Source organism: Poeciliopsis prolifica, unplaced genomic scaffold, assembly GCF_027474105.1.
Source record: "Poeciliopsis prolifica strain line A6 unplaced genomic scaffold, Auburn_PproV2 SCAFFOLD051, whole genome shotgun sequence".
NCBI lineage: Eukaryota > Metazoa > Chordata > Actinopteri > Cyprinodontiformes > Poeciliidae > Poeciliopsis > Poeciliopsis prolifica.
This window is the reverse complement of record NW_026562426.1, coordinates 3,437,169-3,456,055: the sequence shown is the minus strand read 5'-3', so window position 1 is coordinate 3,456,055 and position 18,887 is coordinate 3,437,169. Positions and strand designations below refer to the sequence as shown.

The 18,887-nt window shown below is 40.7% G+C and overlaps 1 protein-coding gene across 1 annotated transcript in view; it reads left to right on the top strand.

Annotated features, from left to right (window-relative positions):
- The window catches only part of LOC129378344 (mitogen-activated protein kinase kinase kinase 11), a 50,839-nt gene extending 32,287 nt beyond the window's left edge, over nucleotides 1-18,552 (top strand). Inside the window, exons 7-10 of the mRNA XM_055058657.1 lie at nucleotides 1,063-1,231; nucleotides 2,463-2,575; nucleotides 3,196-3,822; nucleotides 7,406-18,552. Of these exons, the coding sequence (XP_054914632.1) occupies nucleotides 1,063-1,231; nucleotides 2,463-2,575; nucleotides 3,196-3,822; nucleotides 7,406-8,007 (1,511 nt within the window). The 3' untranslated portion in view covers nucleotides 8,008-18,552. The remainder of the gene's footprint in view (nucleotides 1-1,062; nucleotides 1,232-2,462; nucleotides 2,576-3,195; nucleotides 3,823-7,405) is intronic.
- The last annotated feature ends 335 nt before the right edge of the window (nucleotides 18,553-18,887 follow it).

The window sequence follows — 18,887 nt, the reverse complement described above, 5'->3', positions numbered from 1 at the left end:
ATTTATGTGGAATTTAATGTGAAACATCAACACAGAGAAAAGATCAGAGTTGACCTGAATTTTTTTTTTAGTTTTAAAGGAAAAACAGTGCAGAAAAAAATTTTGAAAATCAAATTTGATATAAAAAAATCTGGAGATTTTTTTGTTTGTTTTGTTTTTACTTGGCCAGCTCTAAACACTACATATTTTACAGAGAAACTCTTTGAGCTGCATTTGTGTTAATCAGCACATAAGCCAAATTTCTGGAGAGAAAACATCAAAAATGTGTTATTGTGTTTTTAAGCTGTAGAAAGCCAGCTCATTATTGCCCCCGTTAGTCTAAAATCGGAAAGACCAACAGGGGTAAAAGCTCTTGGAAAAGGCTCTATGGCGCTGTATCATGTAACGTTCTGGTAGTGCTGCCTTCATTCTTTCATTCATGTTTGAGAAAACCTTTAATCTCCATGGCACAAAACGCCTGGTTGGACTATGCTCCTTCTTCGTGGACGATGCTCCTCCACTAGGTTGCAGTTTCAAAATTTCCAAGCTTGCACCTCACAGAGCTGCCCCTCTCCCACTCAGCTCCTTCAGACTAGCATCCAGCAATTAGTCATATTTGAATAGTTTTTTTTTCATAATCATTATTATTTATTTTTTATAACAACTGAAGGTGAAATAGTTACTTTATTGTGCTATAAAATGGCACTTTGTTCCTGGAAAATACATAACTCTGTCCTTTTAAAACGTTTAGCGCAGTGACAGTTGTTGCAGACGGTCTGGTTTAGACATCCTCTGTGTTACTGTTTGTTGTTCACCCTGCTGGCAGCGCAGACCTGCTGGTGTGAGGAGAGCTGAGATGTGTCACTTGAGCTTGGTAGATGGAATCTCAGTTATTCTTAGAGCTGAAGTCCCACCAGTGCCCCCTTTCCTGTGAACCATGTGTGGTTCTTATCAGTTTGAAGGTTGCATGTCACCGTCGGCCTCAGAAATACAAAAGCAAAATGAGAGAAAAATGTCGAAAAACTGTGGCCGGTGTGCGTTAATTTGATCTCGTGTCCTCTGTCTCTCTCTTGGCCTCTCCAGTCAGTCCCAGCGACAGCAGGGCGTTTTGTCTGACCCCGGTCCGGTCATTAGAGACCCCGTCTCACAAGCAGTCCAACGGAGACCTGAGGCTGAACCCACACTGGAGGCCCCAGAGCCCAAAGAGTCCCAAAAGCCCAAAGGTTCTGCGGCTGAGTCCCCAGGAAAGCAGGTACGCTTTAAACCACTAATGTCCTACTCTTGGTCTGCTCGTTTCTTTTTTAACAATATGTATTTAAGCAACAGCAAAAAAAAAAAAAATCACATATTACATACTTCAACAAACATAAAACAGTTTTAGAGCTGCGCTGCTCACAGTGGCTGCATATAGAAATAGCTTTATGTTAGTTCTGGTTTGTTGTTTTTTCAGACTTTTATTCCCTCTGGTTTTGGATGCTGTGCAGCTGGAAGGAATTTGTTTGTTTTTATTTTGTTACATAAGGTATTGTTTTTACAACTAGGATATCAAAAAGCTAAAAAAAAAACCCAAAACAAACAACAACAACCCTAAACTGCAACCATCGAAGGTGAAATAGTGACAGTTGTTGCAGACAACTGTCACAAATCACAATGGAGTTGAAAGTGAAACTTTGTGACTACAGACAGAGAAGAAGGAAGTTCAAACCTTCTCTTCCATCCATCATAATGGATGCTGCCTGGAAACTGAGCTGTCAGTGTGTCAGCCTGATGAAATGACGGTCTTCAGTCAGAGGCCTCTTCTAATTTGTTCCATCACTGACTGCTACCAGAAATGCTTCCTGCCTTCCTTATTACAGACCACAAACTTTCATTCAAAACTGCTGTTTATATCACCATGTGACATGTTGAGTTCAAACTGTAAATGAAGGAAATAAAGAAATAACATTAAAACTGGGGATGCACAAGCCACTTTTTTCACTCCCGGTACGATACAGATACCAAATTTATCTTCATTTATCCTGGATGTATAAAAAATATTTAATATTTTTTCAGACATAACTGTGCTAAATTACAAATGTATCTGATACATTCACCTGCACAGCACACCTAAATACACCAACAGCTTCAGAAGCTTGGTCAAACATGTAAACACAACCTCAACTTATTCAGTCACTGCAGTTAGGAGAATAACACCTAATGTAAAATAATACAAAAACTGAAATAGACAAAAACAATGGGTTGTCAAACATGCAAAAATAAACTGCAACAAAACATCTTTCAATGGTTCAGAAAATGCAATTAGGAATTCTAAATATAATGAATAATAAAGCATGATGTTGTGTAGAGAACAACACTTAGAATTAGACTGAACAGAGTCTACCTTTATGGATCAAGCACATCGTTTCAATTTTTTTTTTCCCAATGTTGCGACTGATGCTGATATTAGGCGTTCTAAGATATTCTGCTTGACTGACTGCTTCCAGTTTATCGATGAGGGCCAAGCTGCTGGAGTCGGACAGCAACGAGAATGGAGACGCCATGGACGACTTTGAGGAGTACCGCCCTCCCACGCCGACCTCAGCCTCCACTCAGAACGGTAACGCCGCCATCTGGGCAGCACTATGTGACATAAACTTTTTTAAGCTTTACGTCTTGTTGTTATTCCATCATCGAAAACATACTTGGGAGTGTTGCTTTGATTCTTTTGTGCATGTTTGAGAAATCATTTAATCTCTATGGCAACCATTGAGCTGTGCAGTGAGTGAACACAGCTCCTCTCCAACTCAGTTCCTTCAGACTAGCCACCAATTAGCAAGCGCCTGGTGGAGCTGAGTTCACTGTAGGAGCAACTGCTCAGTGCAACGCTGGTAAAAATGTTGTTAAAGGTTTAGTCGAGGAGCCATGTTGTCATGACTTTCCAAAGGCGGAGTTTCAGAAAGAGCAGAAAGAATTAAAGTGACAGAGTCCCAATTTCAAGACGTTAAGTTACAAACTAAAACTTTAACTCGTATTTAGGTTTTTAACCACTACAATTAATATAGTAACTTCACTGTGCTAAAATGGCCCTAGGTGCCTGGAAACTAATAATACTGCCCATTTAAGACTCAACCAAGTCTGGCAGTGTGAATTAGAAACAGAAGCTGAATGAATTATAAATGCGTGGAGTCATTATTCTCTGTCTCTCATCCCTTTCCTACTTTCTCTCTCTCTCTACAGGCTCCTCGTCGAAGGACAGCCTCCGCCTCCCCCCCTCCCAGGGAGACTCTGGCAGCGAGGAGGGGGGCTACTCCCCAGCAGGCTCCCCCATGCCAGAGAGGGGGTTCCTTGGCGGCGCCGTCAAGAATACGCACCGGGCATTGCTAGGCTGTGGCTCCCTCTTGTCCTCCGTGGCGCTGGGTCGGGGCTTGGATGTTCCCCCCAGGGTTCCCCCTCGAACTAACCCCCCTGCCTCGGAGGAACGCTCCTCCTTCGAGCTGGAGATCTCCTCTCCCAGGCCACTCATAACCGACCCCCCTGTGGTGGACGACCTCATCACCTTCTCCACCTCTGAGCCGCTCCCCAAGCCTCTGCTGGATTTAGCCCTGCAGTACCAGGAGCTAAAGCCGTTGCCCCTGACGCCGCCACCGCCCAACCCTCGCGAAAGGTCCGGTCCCCGAACGCCGCAGACGCACCACAGCGGCCCGCCGAGTCCGGGGACCCTACTGCAGCAGCAGGACGGCGCCGTCCCGGCGGACTGGACCACTAGTTCTGGTTCTAGCAACGGAGAGCTGGGCAGCGAGGCTTGGGAGCACCGACCCGACCGCAGGAGGAGGTCCAGCTACGGCCTGCATGCCTCCCAGCTGGGTCAGTGGGTTCACTTCCTAGACCGGGGGTCTGCTGTTGTTATGGCTTTGCTATTGTTACACCTTTATCCACATAAATAATATCACACCTGATAGTCCGATAGACTCCATTCGAACAGGTGTTTGTTTTGGTTTTATTTACCCAGAATGCCTTGCGCTCACGGCCAGATTTAGAAGGATAGAGGCTAATTTTGGTGCTCTATGTATTTTACTCATAAATGAAAACACATCAGTTGGTGCAAGTTGTCAACTTTACATATTACAGTAATCCTGAAAAGAATTTAGAATCAAATATTTAATTACTCATGTCATTTATACTCAAAATGTATGTTATTAAAACACCTCATTTGATATGGGTTGGTTAGATTTATGTAAACTACAATTTTTGTAACACATGCATTTGTAAATATAAATTTAAAAAATAAATCTCTGGAGCCACCAAAACTTTGGCGCTCTGGGCTACTGCCCCTGTAAGCCATTTTTACAGTCTGGCCCAGCCACTTAAAAAAATATTTAAAAACCTTTATCTTGTAAAAAAAAAAATAAACAAAAAAACTCTAAACTTTGTGTAAATATTTATATCAACTTTAAGATTTTTTTTTCTGTTTTTAGGTTTTGAAATAACTTTTGAAGAAACTAGAAACGAAGATGATTTCCTATTTAATGACAAAAACGTAGATCCTAAACACTATCACTTGTATTTCTGCTGCGGAAAATCAAGTTATTACATAAAAAACTGTTAAAAGCAGCATTTATTAATTTTACATTTGAAACATTAGTTGAGTCCTAATCATTTTAAGGCAGTTATTAAGATCCATTGCTGAAGATCCAGAAAGCCTCCTGAGCTTGATCTAATAATAATAAGATTCTACCTCTGCTGTTTTAATTCTCACTAGTGTTTTTTGTTTTGTTTTGTAATTTGTCTTCTCCAGCTCTCTTCTTATTGGAAGTGCCATTTTAAATCAGCCGAGTACTTCCTTTAAGTACCTGCTCTTCGCCCAGATTGGGTTTCGGGTTCGGGTTTTTAATTTAGCTCCGTGATTCATCTGCAACCCCTAACAGAGTTCGTTCCACACGGCCGCGCACGCAAATCCCAATCCGGCTTTAACCTTGAGTCCCGTACCACCGCAGCATAACAATGTCCCCCCCTCCTCCTCCTCCTCACACACACACACACACATGGATTTATCATTGTCTTTGTTTTAAGTGAGAATTTTTGTTTCCATTTAGCAGCACAGGGGATACTTCGTTGCTGCAGGAGCTTTTTCATTAGCATCAAAGCTTCTCTGCAGCCATTTGCATATCTCAGGTAACAGCTGGCCCTCTCTGTACTTTACTGCTAATACTGGCAAAGCAGAGCTATCAACCAGGTTTTTTTTTTTTTAAATGCTGTTGCTCTTCTGAGATTGGAGTTTTCTTTCATTGAATAGCGCAGGATGAGTGCAGCACATTGGATGGAACTGTAGCAGATTCCAGACTGCTAATCTGCAGTCTGTCTGCTGGAAAGCTGGCCGGGTTTGTGTGAAACCGCTGCGACTTTCAGTAACAGTCTTCACATTATGCATTTGATAACGTTGCTGCGTGCGTTTTGTGCCACATTCCTCGCCGTTTTGTCTCCGAGTTTTAGACAGACACAAAGTAGTTTATGACTGTGGAGTAGGAGGAACATAATGAATAGTTCTCATGGTTTTTTTTGTTGTTTTTTTTCAGTTAAAAATATGAAAAGTGCAGCATGCATTTGTATTCAGATTCTGACTATAAGTATTGTGAAGTTCCTTCCTATTTTTTTGACAAAAAAATTAAAAATTGGTATCAGCCAAAACTGGAATCAGTCAAATCCACGAGGCCTTCTGAGAACATCTGGATTTGCACTGACATTTTAGTAGATTCCACTTGACCAGATTTTATTTTATAAAGGGAGATAATTGCAAAATCATGCAGATTTGCAGAGTTATCTTTTGTGATGAAAACACATGAAATACACTATGAAAGCTAAAAGAAAATGTGCATGATGTAATATTTCAGGCAGTTGCATCGATTTTCTTTACACCCATTTCAATTTGTGCTGCAGTAATGCAAACGATCCAATTTTGACGCCCCACCGGTGGTAACACCCTTGTGTTGAAAACAGGTTCGAATGTTCTCCAAATTTTTGGGTTGCTGGAACTAAATATCACAAAAACATATACACACCTTACATGGCACCTTCAGATCCTCAGAAAGTCTTCAATGAATGTATCTCGATGTTAGGCCTGAAACTCTTACATTTATTGTAAAAGGTGAGTTTACCTTTAATATATGGTGACAGTTTTAAAATTTTGTTTTGACAGGAAGAACTATTTAATCTTGTATACTCTATGGGATTTTTTCTTGTGGGACTTTTCTGTTTAGTGGCACCCAGACTTCTTCCTTGTGTGTATGTGGAGACGGTTGAGGCTGGCATGCCACTGCTGTGGCAGCTGCTGATTCTGGAGTACAAGTTTATCACCAGTTGGCTGGTCGAAGTTCGTACATTACAGTTGAAGGGTTTAAATTCCCTTCACGATGGCCTTAAACAGTCTTGAATTTGAATTAGGGAAAACCCTGAATTACATGACAAGAAAAAAAAAAACATCACACATCATTAACCAAGTGTGTTTTAGCTAAACAACCCTGATATGCTTGTTGACTGGAATGACGCAGGCGACAGACTGCCACATGGTTTGCCTGGCAGCGTGCGCTTGAAAGAGAGATGTTTATTCAGAGGATTTTTCTCACTTTCTTGTTTTTAATATTCTGCTCCTCTTGTGTGGCTCCTGATTGCTCGCTCTTGTCAGCTGAAAAGCTCAGCAGCCTTTGAGGGTAACTGTTGATGTAAATAATGCCATTTGGCAGACGCCTCACATTTGGAAACAGCAAATGTTCACTCAGGGTGATTTATTCTGAGTTTAATGTTCTTGTCAGCGCCAATTTACGCTTTGTCTGCTGCTCTTGCAGCTCTGTCAACTAGTTAAACAGCACTATGTTACACTTAATTGAGACTAATTACATCAACATTCCTCACTTGTAATTGCTCCATTTTTTTCTTTTCTTTTTTTGTGTTGCTGTATAGTGGTGCTTTCATCTTGTTGTTTTTGATCAATTTCACAGCACAGGTTTGTGTTCAGAAGGATTTTTCAACAGACTAAATCAGATGAGAGAGGCTTGAGTAGATTACTTCAACCATTAGATCCGGTTAAAGAGACTTTTTGCTTGGTGTGGAGGATATTTGTTCACTGACAAACCTGAGGAATTGACCGAACAGGACCTGGAACTGAATTCACTTGCTTTCAGCAATATGACATCATTCTATTACAGAAGGCTATCAGAGTAAAAACCTCTACTAATGTGTTAATAGCAATATATATATATATATATATATATATATATATATATATATATATATATATATATATATATGTATATATATATATATTTGCTAGCAAAGCATTTTTGACGTCGTATAATTTTCATGTTAATGTTCCACACTTAACGAGAGTGAAAAGTGTTTTTATTTTATTTAGGATTCTATTGAAGCATAACACTGGTTTGTTGTTTTGTCCCAGTTTTAGATCTCCCACTATGCCAAGACACACTGGACTTTGAGGACAAGACCTCCGTACCCTATGCCCTCCACCCCAATCCGGCGCTATGGAGCCCCAAAACCCGACGTCTTGAGGTCAGCGTCATCCCCCGGCCACGCCCGTCTCCCATCCGGCCCCGCATTGACCCTTGGAGCTTCATCTCAGCAGGTGGCACCATCTCAGCAGGTGGCCGCAGCCCCATCCGCTCAGACAGCCACGCCCTGGGCTACCAGCCCTCGCCCACCAATCCCTTCACCAGTTGCGACCCTTTCCCCTCTCCAGACTGCGACCCCTTTGCCCTCAAGGCAGACCCTTCCAGCAGCTCCGACGGTGCGCCACCCTTCGACCCGTTCTCCACTCCGTTCCCGACCTCCCGATCTGCCCCGTGCTCCGCCAACGGCTCGCCCACGCTGCCCTCGTTCCGCATCGCACCCATCAACCCGGCGGACCCGCCCTTCATGGACCTGGGCTGGGCAGCCTGCGGCAAGCCTCTGGACGTGACCAAAGAGAGAGCCCTCCCCCGCAGGACGCTGGGGCTCAAGCCCTTCAAGTCGCCAACGCAACTCAGAGACGATCGTTTCTGAATCCAAATCTCATTCCCAGTCGTGGATTATATGGAATGCAGACTTTATCCCAGCAATACCTGAGTGAGGTTGATCACCCCGCCCCCAGCTTCTTCAAATTGACTGTAATTGGTGTCAAGCATTTGTGCTACGTTTGTGTTTCTCAAATTTTAATTCATGATAATTAATGTTTTTGGAGGTTATCAAAGGTCTATCAGCCATTCCACATTTACAAAATCAAACAAAATACGGTGTCTCAAACTATTTGTGCTCGTTCATGCAGCACAAATTTTTGTTAGTGCCGCTATAATTTTTAAGTATGTTTTCTTTAAGTTGCCGAATATCATCCTTTTGATGCTGTCAAAAAGTATCTGGAAACATTTGGCGTTAATTTGGTGGGAGACATCTGGTGACATAAAAATCTTGAAAATCAGCGGCACAAACAAAAATTAATGCCGCACAAATGGAACCCAGTTGATTGAAATCATATGTTTGATTTTGTAAATGTGGAATAGCTGGTTGACTTTGTTGGTCTCTGGAAACATTTAGTAATATCTTTAAAATGATGCCACCACAAATGAAGATTTTGGTGCACAAACGTTTGACACCAATTTTGTTTAATTTGAAGAAGGTGGTGGTTGCGGGACAACTTCAATCAGGTGCCAATGCAATTCAGTCCAGGACCATTTTCACTACTGTTTTTTTTATTATTTTTTTTGTTGGGATGAGAACTTGGAACCTTTCAAATTAAAATCCCACGGAGGGTAGGAAGCTGCAGGCATTGTAGTTCTTCTTTCTACCCCAGCCTGGTGCTTTGGAGAGCAGAAAGTCAGGGGAAAAAGTGATACAATGGATTGTGGGATATCTGCCTGTGAACCAACGGCTGGTGCCAATTTCATTTTCCTTTTTTATTTTTTCCCTGCGTCTCGTCTGTGTTACTGCTGTCCCTTTGAAGGAGCAGAATCCAGATCAGCAGCCTCATCTTGATCTTCTGTCATCCTGCTCCCATCAGCTGCTTTCATCTCTCCCCGCTGCTTTGAAGCATTGTGACAATGCAGAGGTGGATCAGGCCATTTTTTAAATTTTTTTTTTATTACAGCTTCATCTTACAGACTGAAATCAGTCAGGACAATGAAAGAAAATTGGAGTGCCTTATTTTGTGAAGTGTTTTTAATATATATATATATCTCTTAAAGGTTCCCCTGAACCGTTTAGCCGGTGCGTTAAACAAGATTTGACCTAAATTTCCAGATCGTGTAAGAAAAGGAAAAAAAAAAAAGGAAGAAAAACTCAAATGCTTGTGAGTGTGCATCTGTGTCTCATTGTTGGAAGAAAGCCTCTTCTTTTTTCTTTTATAGTTTTGTTGCTTTATGGGAGAATCCACTCGATAGATATTCTAGGCCGCTCGTGAAATCCAAGACGAAAACCGCGACCCGGGCGTCAACCCCCGCAAACCCCCCAGAAGTAGAAAGCATTCCAGTCACATTCCTCGGGAAATGCCAGGGATTGGATGGATCCACTGGGCTGGCAGGCAACGCGGCGGCACAGGAAGCGGGACGGGGAGCCCTCCGCCCCCCCCACCCCTCCTTTCTCCTGCCAAAGAATGCCGCCCAGCGCTCGGACAAAAGGTGCTTACAAATAAGCGGTTTTGGGCTCCGCGCTGCGCCGGGCGGAGGCAGCAGGGATTCACATGCAGAACAGCGCTCAGAGCGTTGGTGGGAACACAAATACATTTTATTATTATGGGAGTTATATGATATTCTCCGTAGAATTCGCTAAATGCTGGAAGGCTTTATTTAAAGAACAGTTTTCATAGAATCTGAATCTGGTTCAGAGAACTTTATGCTGGTGGAGTTCTCAGTTTAAAGATGTTCTGGATGCAGCTCTCAGGAAGATTTCCCAATTAAGACAGCTCAGCTCCTGCCAAGGGTTTTAGATTTTAATTCACTTTTTTTTGTCACTGTAAAGCAACTACATGACTTATTCTGGCATTTTGTAGAGAAAAAAAACAGATTTAATTTTGATACGTTGTGAAATTCTCTCTGCTGCTGCTTCTTTAAGGGAAAAAAACAGAACAGATCTCTGAGTGAAGGTTTTGTGATTAGAGTCAAAATTCTGAATTCTAAGAAAAAAGTCAGAATTCTGAGATTTGAGTGAAAAATCTGAGTTCAAGGCCAGAATTTTGAGTTTACATTATTCCAATTTTTGATTTGAAAAAAATTTCACATTTTAAGAAAAAAAAAAAATCAAAGTTCTGAGATTTGAATCAGTTCTGCAAAAGTCAGAGTTGTGAGATTTATTCAAATAAAAAAACTCAATTCAGATATTGGTTAGAATTGACTGAAATTCTGAAATGACTTTTTTACGATTCTGATTTTGAGAATAGTAAAAATTATTTTTTGTAGCGTTATCCTGTCACTGCTTACAGAAGGCTAACATTTCTCCACAAGCTAACATAACTTAATGATTTGTTTTTAACTATCTTACAAAGTTGCAAAATGGCATCTTTAAACATTAAATAATAACTTCATAGAACCTCAATTAAAGAAATGTAAGCTTTAGGAGGATCCTTGCTTATTCTGAACTGATTATTACCTCACCAACATTTCAAATTCATTTAAATTTTTTCATACAGTCCTAACTGTAAATCACCCTATTGTGTTTCCTAGTTTGGTCTTCTCAAGACATTTCAACATCCTGCTATCTGCAGCTCGCTCCTCTACATGTGCCACCATGGAGTTGCCAGGCAACTAGCTGAGACGTTTAGGCCAAGTTACACAGTCAAATTGGTTGATTTTTGCTACATTTGATCCAAGCCTGTCTGGCTGTTTTTGGTTGGCTTCACGCTTTAGGTCTGTTTCCTGTTGTTACCAATCGTTCTCATCAAAGTCTTGCATCCAATTTGCATTCCAGATGAAGGTTTTGTAGGCTTTTCACGTATTCCAAATCATTCCAACCAACGTTGCTTCCTGTTGACACCGGGATCATCTTATTGCTCACACACTCTTCACAGGATTTCTGTGAAACTGCTGTGGGAAATGTTAGTTTGCACCTGGAGCTGAACTTCCTGCTGCCGTGAAGACATCTCATCCTCAGGAGTGTTGAATATCAGAGGGACGATTCATACCAGCCTCTATGATTTGCTTATTTCATAATGACCTCTTTGTTACATGATTGTTTTGCAAGTGAGCACCTGAAACAGACTACTGGTTTATAGCCGACAGTCTTCCTATTAGCTGAAAATAATTTGAAATATGAGAAAGATTCTGTCACCGGAACACAGTCATGGAAAAGCTCAATTAAAATCACCAGTTTAATTGGAAGTATTTTTCCTGTTCCTTCCCCTTAATATCTAGTACTAGTCAAATTTTTTTTTCTCGCTAGTTGCTGAACTCGCTCATTTAGATGGGATTTGAACACAAATAAGAAAAATGGAGAAAAAAAAAGAACCAGGCCGAAATGGTAAAAGTTGTAAATTAAAGCTTTATTTCAGACAAATGAGTAGCTTAACTGGATTTAAATATATAACTAATGAATTATTTTGTTAGCTAGCATGAGACATAGTAATAGCAATGTCAGCAAACTACCAGGGCTAATTCTTGCTTTAAAACAGTTTATTTTATTTAAATAATGTAAAGTCATTACCAAACTGAGTTAGATTTATGTATAATTTTCTCTTGTGTACCCCTGAGATACCTCTGACTGAGCCTCCTGATGAGGGCGGGGGTAACATATCGCTAACAAAGTAATCAGATATTTGGGTAATTAATTAGACCTGGCGATGCCGTGCTTTGGCCCAGAAGTGGGTTTGCTTCCTGTGTCGGCTCACATCCAGACGCATGTTGTGTCCTGTTTTCTTTTTTTGAATGTGTGAAGTTTCAGAGCCTGTGTGAGCTGAGGTCTCCTCCCTTTCCGTTTCTTTTTGTAGTTCTGTGCCAGCGGCTACAGCTGCTGACTGCACCGTTTCTTTATCACCTTCGTTGCTGAGGGTGTTTCTGCTTCTGCAGCCTTCCCTCCTCACATCTTGTTTACCTGGCCGTTCTTCACTTCTCCGTTGACTTCTCACCAACTTAGTTTTTGGGGCATTTTCTCATGAATAGTCCTGGCATCGGGGGAGCATTCAGTTCTGTAACACCCATGAAGTGCCGCAGGGCGGGAGAGGGGAAAAATAAAGTGGCATTTGTTCTAGGGCAGAGTCTATTAACTGTGGAGCAATTGTTTTCTTTTTGACACATTTTGTTCTGGTCCAAATCATTTTAGGGGATTTCAAGTAATGTGCCGTCCCACGGCTTCCTAGCTCTAAAAGTTTTGAAGCTGTTTCAAATGGCCACAAGATTTGCTAAATGGCTGCCAGTTAAGAAAAGACAATTATCCCTAGAATGAAAAGTCTGAAACCACAAAACAGTATCCCATAATGGCTGCTGAAAGAAAAGATCATCATGACAAATGGTTCCTAATTATTTTGTACCCACGATTTCCTAGTTCATCTCGAGCTGCAAAACACAGCATATATTTTTTTTTATTTATTTTATTTCACAGAGACAATGTACATTTCATTAACTGATATTGCACATTAATATGTGCAATATCGCAGTCACAATATTTTGGAGGTTTCAGTGCTATGCATTAACACTCCACTTGGCAATGTGTTCCTCTTGGATGTCCTTTTGTCTCGACTCAGTTCCAAGTGTTTTCCCCTGATATCAGCTATGACCAACACAACGTTAAAATGGTGTTGGTCACTAGAGGCATTATGAGAGCAACACCCTGAGGAGAATCAGACCTACGATTCCAAAAAACCCAGTGAACGTATTTGGAGCATTAAGGACAATGGCAACTCTGAAATCAACAATGTGGTCTAAGGATGAGGTGGAGATATTTTGCGCTTGCGTCATAAACAGATCAGGTTGGGGTATTTTTCAGACTCTGTGATTGCCTTTTACTCCACCCACACAAAGCTGGGTGGAGTAAAAGTGGAGAACGACTCAAACTGAGCGGAGCCAAGTCGAGCCACACCGAGTAGGTAGTAGTGGAAGAGGGTCAATAATACACAAGTTTCTAAAGGAGGTTGGTAGAGAAATCAATTAGATGAGTCTAGGAATTTCCTTGCATTGGACTATGAGCAGAAACGGTTGGACAATAAATCAATAATGATATCGAAGCAGGCACGTGTTCAATATCAATCGAAAAAACGTCTAATAGCATTTTAATAATTTTACTAAACTCCCATCCAGAACCAAACAGCATTTAGGGGGATGTAGGCAGAGGTTGTAAGCAACCTCTCACGGTCAGCTAAGAACATTGGGCGCCATCGATTCACTCATTCTTTAACCAGAAAGTGAGTGAGTTATTCAACCGGTCATACAACCCGCCAAATAAGTTGTGCAGCAGCAGTTTCAGATTTAAGTTAAAGAAGGTATGAATTGAAATCCCAGAAAAGTCAGTCATGAATTGACCAAAACAAAGATCTAAAACAGCAACCAACTCACAAAACAGACATGTTTTGTTTTACTGACTAGAGAAAAATGAATAGTCAAAATGAACCAAGCAACCAAAATATAAAGACTTGGAACTTTGATTGCAAGTGAACACTTAATGCCTCGCCTCAGTATGTCAACACGCTAAAGCAGGTGCTCTCTTATGATAGTCATTACTTTTGGGCGGCTGCTGTTTTCATTGATCAAAAATGCATCGAGGAGTCTGAGATGATTGAAATGTTTGGGGAAATTGCTTCAGTCACAAGTTTTCCTGTGTGAAGTATCCCCTTCCAGCTGCCATTCAGCAACCTGCCTAGGCTAGATTTGAATTTTCCTTCAGAGATTTGGTTTTGGAAAACATTTCTTGTCATTTTCTATTTAATAATTGAGGACCCTAAAATATGACTCGAAATAAAAGAAGTCTCTTGTGCTTCTCACAGATGATTACTTTCCTACCTGCAGTCAGAGGGGGGAATGTTTTTCCTTCTGGTAATCACTTCTGTTGCGGATTGACCCAGAATGAATAAGCGCTTGCTTTTGCACACACACACAAAAATACTCCCCGTACTCACTTTCCCTGAACTTGGTTTTCTAATTTGCTAGCTGTGAGAAAAAGGCTTGACACATTTTATTCGGGATGTCTTTGACAGGGATGTCTGATTCTTGGTTTTGGCTGTCAGATTTAAGAAGCGTAGCTGCCATTCGTCGCCCCTGAGCTGACAACCTACACTTTGACAAGAAAGTCCTGATGAGTCTCTGCGCGTGTAGGCAGCAGGCAGTCCGTCACCACAAGTCACTGTCCTGAGTGCAGCTGACAGGTAGTCAAGTCCCTCCGGCCCTATTTGACAAACTTCATTTAAAGACATGCCCGGACCATTTACAGTAATAACGAAATGCAAAGATGGCCAGCGTGTCGCCTGACGAAAATCAGTAGAGAAAGCACTGACCCCTTTCAGAGTACTCACAGTAATGTTGCAATTGACTGTTACAAAATGAAAGCTTGGTTAATTTTATCCAAAGTTAGTTTATTGGATCTGTTAAAAGTCATGCTTACATTCATGCTTATTTTTCCCCGTTTACTTTTAGACATTGAGTTAGCTGGTAAAGTTATTATGTTACAATTAGCATTTTAATTCCATTTGGAAACACTGAATTGCATTTCAGGAACATGCCCTGTTTGGGTGTTGGAGCCAATGTACAATGCATTGATTTTGGTCTACAGCTGATAATGGGAGAGTGTAGCATCAATTGGTTAGCTCTTCTCTCAGCATTAACACTAATTGGAGACTTTTTGTTGAAGTGTGTCAAGACTGAACTGATTAGTGGATTTCAGCTGAAGGCTTCTAAAAGGAACATTTTTCTTTATACTGAGGCTGTTTGATTTGTTTGTCGCGTGTCATTGAAGTATTTCCCTTAATATAAAATAACAAGTCTTAGTTTTTTGGTACAATAACACTCAACCAATGTGTGATTGGTCTAGAAGTAGCTATTTGCTCTTTATTATTAATATAGTATTATCACAAAATTTTGTTTGATTTATGCATAACTTCCCACTGTGTCCAATTCCAGCGATATTTTTTGATGGGCGCTATACGTCACAATTTAAATTGAGGTTTGTGCTTCTTTCTAGATTTGCATACATAAGAAAAACTAAAAATGATAAATGAGGCTTCACTACTTTTGACGTAGTCATAAAGTTAAGCTTTATTGAAAACATAAGCCGCTGAACTGTGTCAACATAATAAATGCAAAAAGTTTACTAAACAATTATTTTGTTGCCTAGCTTGATCAACTTAGCAATTTCAGCTAGCTGCTACGTGAGGACTAAAATAATAATAATAATAAAAAAGCAAGCAATGTCATTACCAAATCTACTTAGATTTATTAATACGCTCCAACTGTGTAATTCTTCTTTTTCTTGCTTTTGTTTTTCCTAGGTGAATCTGAATTATGAATCTGTCTGTGTTGGGAGCTAGTTTGTGTGTTCCCATCTTCCAGTTTCTGAAAACCATGCAGACACAATCCAATTCACTTCTCTGTCTGTCAAGAAAAAAATAAAATAAAATAGACAGGGTAAATAACATAAATCAATATGCTATATGCAACTGCAACAGCATGGCGGGATGGTGATGGAGGTAGGAAATATATTACTTCAAAGCCTTCGGGGTAAACTAACCAAGCTGTGGAACAACAAAAAAAGAAAAAAAACAACAAACCTTTGTCAGGTAGGGAAAATAAAATCGATCATTTGAATTTCTGAAGAGGAAGAACAGTGTGCCCTTAAACATGGCAGATTTCTGCACTTTGACTTAAAATGTTCTTATTTTTTCCCCAACAGTTGCATTTCTCCAGGGAAAATTAGAAGCATTTCTGTAAGACTAGATTTAAATTGCTTCAATTCAGTTTTTACTTTGGCAAGCTAGTTATTATTTAACTCCTAGAGTACTACTGTATGTGGCTCTCTATTTATCACTTTCAGTTTTTGTTTGCTTGCGGTCGATTAGGTGGATGTTCCAAACGTATGGTTTTCTGGCTTGCTACAATTGCTTCTCAGCTTCCTGTCTAAGCCAGAAACATTATTTAGCGTTTATGAAAGTGAAACACCTGCCTGGACCTTTGTTTGGCCCCATTAGACTGGCACCAAATGATTAAATCTGACCTTTCGCTGACCTTTCGCTGACCGTTCAGCGACGGCCGAACTCCAGTGGGGGACGCGGACAAAAGTCCACGCCTGTGAGCGTTCGCCAGCAGGTGCAGAAGCTTAATGCTCGTCCTCCCAAAAAACTGTGAATATCATTTCTAATTCTTTCGGCGCAGGCACCCAAGGTCACAATCTGCTTTCCCCTTCTCTTCCAATAACAATGAAAACGAAATGAATAGGAGCCGCGAAAGAAAGGCCGATTGGTTTCCAAGAGCACAGCGCCGGCTCCTGCAGACAACTGTCTGGAAAATAAACACAGATTTCAGCGAGGTTATCAAGTCCAGGGCTCAAACACGCTTCCCTCATTGAACTCAACAGCATGCGGCAGCCGCTTGTTCGTGATTATTGCTCCGTCTAGTTACTGACACTCAATTACCTTTGTCATCTTCCTCTCTAGCCAAAGCTATTCATTCAGTTTGTACATTTTGGGGGGGGGGGTTGGTGTACGGTACGGGCCTGCTGCAAATCAATTTGACTGAATAAACTGATCGGCCCTTAGATATGGAGGTGCTATATTATTTATTACCGTTTCCTCCTACAGATAGATGATCTTTTCGGCCTTTTTCTTGTTCATTTGATAAACCAATACAGTGTTTATCGTAAGAAATGTCTATCAATCTTTGAAAGGACTGTAAAAAAGTATTTCCTCCCTTTTCGGTTGGTTTGGTTTGAAATACTAATCGTAATGTGTAATTCAAAAACCTCAGCTCACTCAGCTGCAAAGACTGTATGAAATAATTATCTCCTGTAAATCCTGCCAGTGTGGCTGAATTGCAAGCATTCTGCAAAGACAGAATGTCTCTACAAAAAACTGACAGTTATCCCAAAAAGCTTGATCAGGGCGTCACCAACTCAAATGTAAGACTTTTTAAGACCATTCTGAATTAAACTTAAGACCTGAAGAGCTGTACAAAAGATGACAAATCACCAGTAAATTTGCACTTTACCCATGATGGATGGCTGGCTGGCTGTGAAGCTATCAGCTAGTTAGTGGTAGCTTCAACTGCCTCAATGAAGATGTCTCTTGTAACTCAAACTTTAGCCTGACAGAAAAGTCCCACAAGAAAATAAAAAAAAAATACGAAATTTAAGACCTTTTAAAAAAAAGTATTGAGGCTGACATCCTGTTGATGGTAGTTGCTGCTAAAGACAGAACAACTACTTTCCCGATTTAAGAAATATTTGATTTTTCCCGCATGTTGGACTTGATAGCTTCTTTTTTCCTCTTTATCCTCCCTTCACAAAGCATTTTTGCTTGCACTCAGGTTATCTTCGGTGTTCAAATCACTTTGAGGCTTTCAATAATTCCATTTCGAGTGTGGCCAGCAAACACAGTGGAAATCTCTAAGCAGACGAGTGCTACATCACAACACTGCAAGGGGAAGCCAGGAAGTTTGCAACCACTTTTCCTCTGAGCGCCAACTTGTTTTATCTACTGGCAAATTATCCCAATTATTATTATGTAAGGCATTTAAATGTAATTAACAGAAGCCTGAGAGTATTTAGCAGTGGGTGGTCTCTTTCAGGTGTTCATTAGAGCTGAACTCCCAATGATCCACAGATGCAATTCGCAAGGTTTTGGTTGGAACAAATTCCTGTGACTCACTAGTCAGATGTTTCACACTCGACCTCTAAAGGTTTTTTTTTTAACTTCCCTGCTCATGTTTTTTCTATACGGCAGTCAAAAAGGATATTTATGACTGGCCACCTTCTTAAACACTGGATAGAGACTCTTTCAAGGTGGCCGTTGACACAGTCTACTTTAAGATGATAGATGCTTGTTTTAGGTTTTCACTGGACTCTTGACGAGGCATGCGTTTGGATGCCTCTATTCCTTCATTTTTAATGTAAAATATTTTCTCTACAGGGTGCAGTCAAAGAGTTTCTTTGCCTTTTGAGGATTAAAAGTTGAGCTATTTCGGTAAAAGTATGTGGAAATTTCAGCCTAATGTTTCTTTGGGGCACCCAAACTTCCAATTTTATGTTCAATAGCTTCTTTTTTTTTTTTTTCCCCAACTCCTCTTTTCTTTTTTTGGGGGGGGACCACAAACATGCTTCAACTCTCCTTCTGCCTGTATGTCCGTACGTACGTACGTGCCTACTGTTGTAACTGTTTGACCATCTCTGCTCAAGCGAGTTAAAGACTTCGCGGGCCTTCATCCTTTTTCAGAAGTCCTCAATTTTCTTTTGTTTTTTTTGTGAAATCTCGCACTGGGCTGGGCCTGAATCAACTGTTTTTACTGTGTGTCGAGAGTATTATTTCTGTATGCAGTATGTGAAAGTGTTTTTATTTCTTATGACTATTATAATGGGTTTTAACCTGTGGAGAGGAACAAAAAGCTGAAAAAAAGAGAGAAGAAACGACCAAATAAAACGTAACACTCCTGACTCGCCTGCGACTTTTATTGTTGCGAATATGGCTGGGAGGCTTTTATGATTCATCCGTTCTTCGAACATAAAAACAGTATGAAATTGCTGCCGTTTGATTGAACTATTGTCAGTGTGGTCCGCGCCAATTTTTCAGCACTTCACTGCCATGTTAGACACCAATTACAGAGTGCGACGCCTCCCGCTGTCCGGCGACGCACCAACAACTGCAGACTGGAACGAATGTGTTGCTTGTTTGATGATATCCTCATGACAATTATTTGTTGCAGCAATTATTTTGTTTGGAAATTGCACTTTTCACATCATGCCAAGAAAGTGGGTTTTCTTTTTCTTTT